This window comes from Priapulus caudatus, unplaced genomic scaffold, assembly GCF_000485595.1.
Source record: "Priapulus caudatus unplaced genomic scaffold, Priapulus_caudatus-5.0.1 Scaffold298, whole genome shotgun sequence".
NCBI lineage: Eukaryota > Metazoa > Priapulida > Priapulimorpha > Priapulimorphida > Priapulidae > Priapulus > Priapulus caudatus.
Genome location: NW_014577359.1, coordinates 300,879 through 308,378, shown reverse-complemented (window position 1 = coordinate 308,378; position 7,500 = coordinate 300,879). Strand labels below are relative to the sequence as shown.

At 37.5% G+C, this 7,500-nt stretch overlaps 1 protein-coding gene across 1 annotated transcript in view; it reads left to right on the top strand.

The window, feature by feature from the left end:
- The window catches only part of LOC106808706 (ATP-binding cassette sub-family G member 2-like), a 23,473-nt gene that overhangs the window by 2,315 nt on the left and 13,658 nt on the right, over positions 1-7,500 (top strand). Inside the window, exons 3-6 of the mRNA XM_014811535.1 lie at positions 1-64; positions 405-557; positions 967-1,124; positions 1,466-1,617. The exon at positions 1-64 is cut by the window's left edge and continues 51 nt beyond it. Of these exons, the coding sequence (XP_014667021.1) occupies positions 1-64; positions 405-557; positions 967-1,124; positions 1,466-1,617 (527 nt within the window). The remainder of the gene's footprint in view (positions 65-404; positions 558-966; positions 1,125-1,465; positions 1,618-7,500) is intronic.

Here is a 7,500-nt window from a genome sequence, read left to right as displayed (position 1 = left end):
TGTCCTTATAGATGGACAAAAACAACCACCTAACTTCAAATCCATGTGTGGATATGTGCTACAGGTAAAATCCGTATCACACCGTAGCCGATAGGAATTAGGAATATGGCGAATCAAAAAATGCGCTTTCGCATAGAAAAATTCCGTCTGTGACAGCGTCTTGAATAGCGTCAGTACTCTGCTGTCAAAGAAAGGCTACAATTAGACCGTAATGTACCGCTCCTAAAATGTACTATGTGATATTTTGTCGAAGGCAAGTTGCTGATATCTGATTGTTGTAATTTCATAGAAGAAAGCAACGAAATCTGTAACATTATAATTTTCTATAAACTGTGCCATAAGGCATTCAGATGTGATTTCACGTCATCATATATCTACCTAAAGTGTGTGGTGCTTCATTCCAGGATGATATCGTGATGGGTACGTTAACCGTAAAAGAAAATCTAATGTTCTCTGCGCAAGTGAGATTGGCGGAGAAAGTGACCGTGGAACAAAAAAACCAGCGGGTGATCCGAGTAATAAAGGAGCTTGGGCTTCAGACATGTGCTAACACACGGGTATGTTTTTTACGTTTGTGTAGATTTTAATGGTTATCAGTTGATTCTTTTATATGGTTAGAGTAGTTAGAGTAGGCAGAGTATTTAGTAATCGAGAGCATAGCCAGCGACTCGGAAATAAATGCTTACCAAGAATTTTGACCCTTATTCAATAGCTTTTTGGCCCGAGATGAAAGGTAGTTTGGATTTGATATCGAGTGCTGAAGTAACGTTTGATACATTAATAGGAAGCTACATTAAAAACAGACAGACACCGAGCTATTAAATGACGACCTATATAAATAGTTGATCAGTCTAAATCAGGTAAACAAAACCCATTGACCACATGCAAGTATCTACGTTTTACCACTTAAACGTATATTTATTAATCAGGGGAAATTGACATGGAAATACGATTAAAATTATCCAGGTGGGTACAGAATTCGTGCGAGGAATTTCAAGTAGCGAAAGAAAACGCTGTAACATTGGCATCGAGATGATTACGTTACCACCCGTGCTTTTCCTAGACGAGCCAACAACGGGTCTTGATTCTAACACAGCTAGCTCTGTTTGTAAGCTGTTATTAAAGTAAGTAGTGCATATCAGAAGGTACTGCTGGTTTGCAGAAGCTTTTAAAGAACTCATTAATGTGTTGTAGAGGAACATAATATGAAATAGTACTAATTAACGTAAATGATCCCATCCATAGTCTAGTTCCACTCATAGTAAAAAATTCAACACACACACGCACGCACGCACGCACGCACGCACGCACGCACGCACACACACACACACACGTATATATATATATATATATATATATATATATATATATATATATTACGACGTATACTAGTATCGAATATCATCTGGACTCTACCAATGATGTCATGACGCAATACTCAGTTGAACCCTTATCGTTTTTACAGACTGGCAAAACGCGGGAGAACTATTATCTTCTCTATTCACCAGCCACGCTACTCCATCTTCAAGCTGTTTGATCGTCTGCTCCTGCTGGCGCGAGGAGAGGTGATGTACCATGGCGACGCCCAGGCGGCTGTCCACTACCTGGACAGCATCGGTGCGTGTTGATCTATGTAACGTGCGCTCTTAGTCTCTATAGTGACTAAGTCTTAGTCTAAGAGTTTACCCTTAGTTTACTTTACTTTTAGTCTTGCATTAGTCTTGGTTTTTTTCTTAGTCTAGTCTTAGACTAAGTCTTAGTCTCGCCTCGGAATACACGCGGCCGTTTGACGACGTTAAAATTTACGATTGAAAATAGCAGACGGAAACAACGGGCCGTGAACGTCTGTCATCGGTGCTAAGGCGACTATGGACATTACTCTCTGACGGTTGCCTTCAACAAATATTTTGCGTTTGTTTCAGGTTATCCAATCGAGGAGTTCAATAATCCCGCAGATTTTTTCCTGGATGTCATTAATGCCGACACGGAAGCAGACGAAGACAATAAACAGCAGGAACAGATAGAACTGAACCGGCAGCTGGAGCAAAGTGGGAAGCTGGTTGAGGGTAAATGAGCTTAAGAAGCAATAACTGTTAAGTTATAACGAGTAGGCGTCAGAGATTATACACATAGAGTTCATATTTGCTAACACATTCGGCTACTCACAATAAACTCGGCAATGATTGGCAACTCAAACCACTGGGCAACCAATCTCAGGTAATGTTGGCAAAGTTATCCTGATGGAAACTTATTTATACAGCGTGTATGTAAAACCCACACTATTCGCCGCTCTCGCTTCTCTAACATAGTCTCCGCATTTGTTTATGTGATTTTCACGGGCTAATTAAATTGAATGTATGCGTATGTTTGACAGCCATGCGCATGCCACGCGTAGGCTTATACGACATAGGATATACTCGCGCACATAGTATAGTTTAATATTTTATAGTTTAATCCATAGTTTTGTATTTTAATCGATTGGTTATGCCTCAAATTGTACCATAGCGTCGAACAGAACGTGTTGAATGTAGGTGGGCACCTTTGTTTTACAACTGGCTTTCGTTATAGGGCGAAACAAACTGTATTTTCAGAATATTACTTTTACGGCAATAGAAATATATTTTCGTGACAATTACAGAAGATGCGAGATTTGACCGCATTACGGAACGACATGTATCGTTAATCAAAGCATACGGAGAGTCAGAGTACAAACAACTGGTTGATGCAGAGGTGGATCCCATGATTGAGAGTAAGCACTGATTCAATGTAAACTTGAATAATTAATATGTGACGCTTAAAATGCCGTGCATGCACGATATATGTGGCAATATGCTAATATGCATAACGCCATAAACGATGAACAAAATGCATATACACGGAGATGTTACTATTTCTCTTCGAATTACTACGAAATAGCGTAACCAACTATTAGAAAATCTCAAGGAGCGTGTCAGCTTTAATTATCCGTATGAAATATCTTTTTATAATAATACCCGAGTTAGTGAACTCGCTGAACGGTTAGCGGTACGGTTGAGCGTACCCGCAAGTCATTTTTAATTCACACTGTAAAGACAATGTGAGAACAGTGTTGTAGTTCAAGAATATGGGAACCGTTCTTTGTGGCATATCTATCAGGAGAAAAAATAATGATTTATTATTTGCTAATATTACCTATTTATTTTTATTATTATTCATAATAATATTATTCTTGTTATTGTTATTATTTCATGTTTTTTGTTATTGTTATATCAATTTGTCATATATCTCAGATATATATTATCATACATGTGATTTTTTTATTCAATATTTTCTAAGCATCAATTTGCGTGTAATTCTTACCTAAGAATACAAGAACAAGCTGGATAAGGGGGAAGAGGTGGCGATGAAGGACATCGACCACGCGACAACATGGCTTCACGAGATGAGAATGCTGGCCGGTCGCGCAGCAGTAAACACGTACAGAAGCCCGCAAACGACGTTTGTGCAGGTATCTTCTGGCTTTTAACATTATTTTAATTATTTTCATTCATTAATAATTAATTATTATTTAATCATTTATTATTATATGATATTTTTATTAATTGTTTTTTCAGGATTACTACTCGAAGTGTGTTGTAAATTCATACGAGTTCACTGTAGTTTCCGTGGCTAATATACTGTTTATTGTACATGACGATTTACATCACGTTATCGATCAGCAGATATCACGACTAACTTTGCTACTTCCCGCCAGATTAATTATATCAATGATACATAGATCTGGGTAATCAAGAGATTAGTTAATTGAGACTGAATTGAAGTTAATTAAGTTACTAAGACTCGATTAATATGCAGTGACTGAGGATAGATTATTCATATATATAGTTATTCGTTTTCATAAAAATTTCATTATTTCTAGTTTTATAAGCTCAAAATATATATGAAGCTGATTTATAACAACTATTGTGTTAATTAAAGAAAATTATTTAATATCGAAATAATATGTTAAATGCCTGATTGCGTTCAGCTAGATCTGAATATGACATTTATGATTCATGTGAAAAACAACGTCTTTTCCATTATATTTGCCCTTTTCTAGGCCTTTGTCATGATCGCACAAGCTTTTGTTATTGGAATTATCTACCTACAAGTGGGAGAAAATCCTGATGATGCGATTTCAAATAGGTAGGTTACCAAACTGCGAGAGAGATTAAATTTGTTTTGCGTGCTTCGTTAATAAGTATAGTTGACCTTTGCGTCATCCACTTACGATCATGGGCGTAGTAACGCGCGTGCACAGAAAGAGAGAGACCGGTAGAAATTTACATGAGAAGCAGAATTTTATAATGCAAAAATAAGAAGATTTTGCGTTCTACATGGCGAACCTTATTCTTTAAAACCTACATATTGTTTTTTCAGAACTGGTGCTTTCTTCCTTATCCTCACGAACATGGTGTTTGGTAATATATCTTCAGTCGACCTGTTTATCAGAGAGAGACCGATTTTCATGTAAGCAAACATGACCTGACCTATGATTAATAGCGATCTGTAAATATTTTTGCTGTTAGGGCATGCCACCCATTTTGTCACAAATCGCGTAATATTAACTATCTATGCAAAAAGACGTCATGATATTCATTTTTCACGCGTTCACTGACTGCTATGGTGCAATTGCAGCAGCACCATGCGAATGGATTACGTGACGGAGACGTTTACCTTTTGTGACAGAAAACTATGATACCGCTCATAATTAAATTAATCTTAAAAGCACATCTTTCTTTTAGACGTTATTGTAATGAAACGACATTTTTCTAGTTACATGAGACTTTCTAATTAAATATATCTAGGTACAATAAAACCGACGACGCGATTTGATGCTTGATACTAATTGAAAAATACATCTTTTCCACAACTCTCTTCCTAAATTGATCACAAATGAAACAAAACATGTTTTTGACACGATAAGCAGTACATAAAAGTGATCGGCGTCAACGGAATTAACATATAATGATTAGAATGCATAATATAAACCTATCCTATCTTACTGGGCTGTGGTATCGCCAGGCACTGCTCTCTATTCATTGCCTTATATGTGACACTGTTGCGAGTTTGGTCTTGTTGTCGTTTCAGACACGAAAACATTAGTGGCTTTTACAGAGTGTCGGTTTACTTTTTTGCGAAAATCACGAGTGACCTTTTACCTAGAAGATTCGTCCCAACTATCCTCTTTTCTACCATCACCTACTTCCTCATAGGTAAGTGAAAACATTATTATTATTATATACACTTATTACTAATTAGAAGGGCAAAAAATGCGCTATGGACACACATATATCAATATTATTCGAGATCCGAGGTCAAAGGTAACATTGGTTTCGAGTGGTAATAAATTGGCAGCTAAATTTAGCAATAATTGTTTCGATGAATATAAAATCAGAAGTAAATAACACTCGTTAAGTATGACTGCAACACACTAAAAGTGAACAAGGGGAATTAGATTGTAGCTTTCGTCTATCTGTAATTCATTATGATTTACTCAAATTTGACCTTAAACCTCCGGTCAGCTTCATCCCTTATCGTTTTCCCACAACTAATCTCAACCCATGGCATCACAGGCACTTGGAGCGTTTCAATAAAATATAATGCTAAATAAATACGAAATCTATTTACTACCAAAGTCTTAATGTTTCTCTACTCTCCTTCACCGATATTATTGCCGACAAGCCGTGCTGCAAATGCTCCAACGACAGCAAACACACGCCCACCGAATGCACGCTGCTACGCTGCTGCGCCGCTGTACGCTATGCACAGTTACACATAGAGCATATAGAGCTCTATATGCTCTCTATAGAGCTCTATATGCTCTATAATTATGTGTAACCATAGATATATACAACACATGTATATGTATATGCGTTGTATATGTTGCAATATTGTAATATTGTATTGTAATGTTGTATATATTGTAATGTATATGTTATGCGTTGTATAACACATGTGTTGTATATATCTATGGTGTAACTGTGCATAGCGTACAGCGGCGCAGCAGCGTAGCAGCGTGCATTCGGTGGGCGTGTGTTTGCTGTCGTTGGAGCATTTGCAGCACGGCTTGTCGGCAATAATACTAGGTGAAGGAGAGTAGAGAAACATTAAGACTTTGGTAGTAAATAAATTTCGTATTTATTTAGCATTATATTTTAGTGAAACGCTCCAAGTGCCTGTGCATGGCATCAAATATACAAGGTTTTCGAAAAATCCAGTGTCACTTGGACCCGCCGCTGCCCCACTAAATAATCAACAAATCTAAGCATCAGCTACCGGCAGGAAATTACGTAGACAGAGTATTTATCATATTCTAGATGATTTTACCATTTTTAGACTTGACCAGATCTAATATACTGTCCTCATCTACTGGTTCAAACCTTCCCTTTTCGCACAAGGTGGCGACCATCGTTGGCAAGGAACAGTGTTTATACCAAACTCCACGACAGATAGCGCTCTCGCTCATGGGCTCAATCTACCATGACTCATCATCTATATATATATATATATATATATATATGATCTATCTATGGTATCCTGAGTGAGCGAAGGGGCACTGCATGCAGTTTGTGTTTATACTATATGAAGAATTGCATAATTGGTTCATATTTCATGTCACGTGGGATGATCTACACCAATTGCAATCGCAGCCATATAACAAATGCTGATGTGATTTATCTTCAATGGAAATCAATGTCAACATCAAAATCAAATTCAAAATCATATTGTGATTAATCTTCAAAGAACTTGCATCCGGGTTTAGTTAATATGGTTTATACTTATTTTTGATTACAGACAGAAATTGACAAGGCCCGGTATGTTTTAGCAGACTCGGAATCTATTATGTTGTAATCGTTGGATATATTATCTAGCAAAGATAAAATGGTTTTCCTCTGTGTTTGATGGGATGATGTCAATGTTTCCATGGCGATATGTGAATGAAATCCGCCTCATTACAGGGTTGCAACTCGATGTAGGAAAGTTCTTTCTCTTCATGTTGACGCTGCTGTTGGCCAACACCTGTGGTTCAGGGCTGGCGTTTGCCGTGAGCGCCAGCGTCAATATCTACGTCGTTGCCAGCATGATCACGAATCTTTTCTACACCTTTATGATGGTAATAATCTACTCTCTATACATTCTATTCTACTATCTTTAGAATTTACAACGTATAAACACTCAAATGTATTGATATTATACGTATGATATTATGAGTTCCCTTTCTCTCGCCTTCTAAATTGTTCTTGTTCTGCTTGCATGTGTAGGATACGTGTGTGTTTGCGTTTTTGTTTATGCAAATGTCTCTGCACGCTTGTGTTTGACTCGCACTCGCCTCTCTCTCTCTCTCTATCTCTCTCTCTCTCTCTCTCTCTCCCGGCCTCTCGCACCCTCTCTCTCGGTTCGGTCATATATCATATATCTTCTGGAGTCGCTGCCACTATTGTTATTAGCCGAATTGTGACAAGAAGCGTAGTTAAAGTA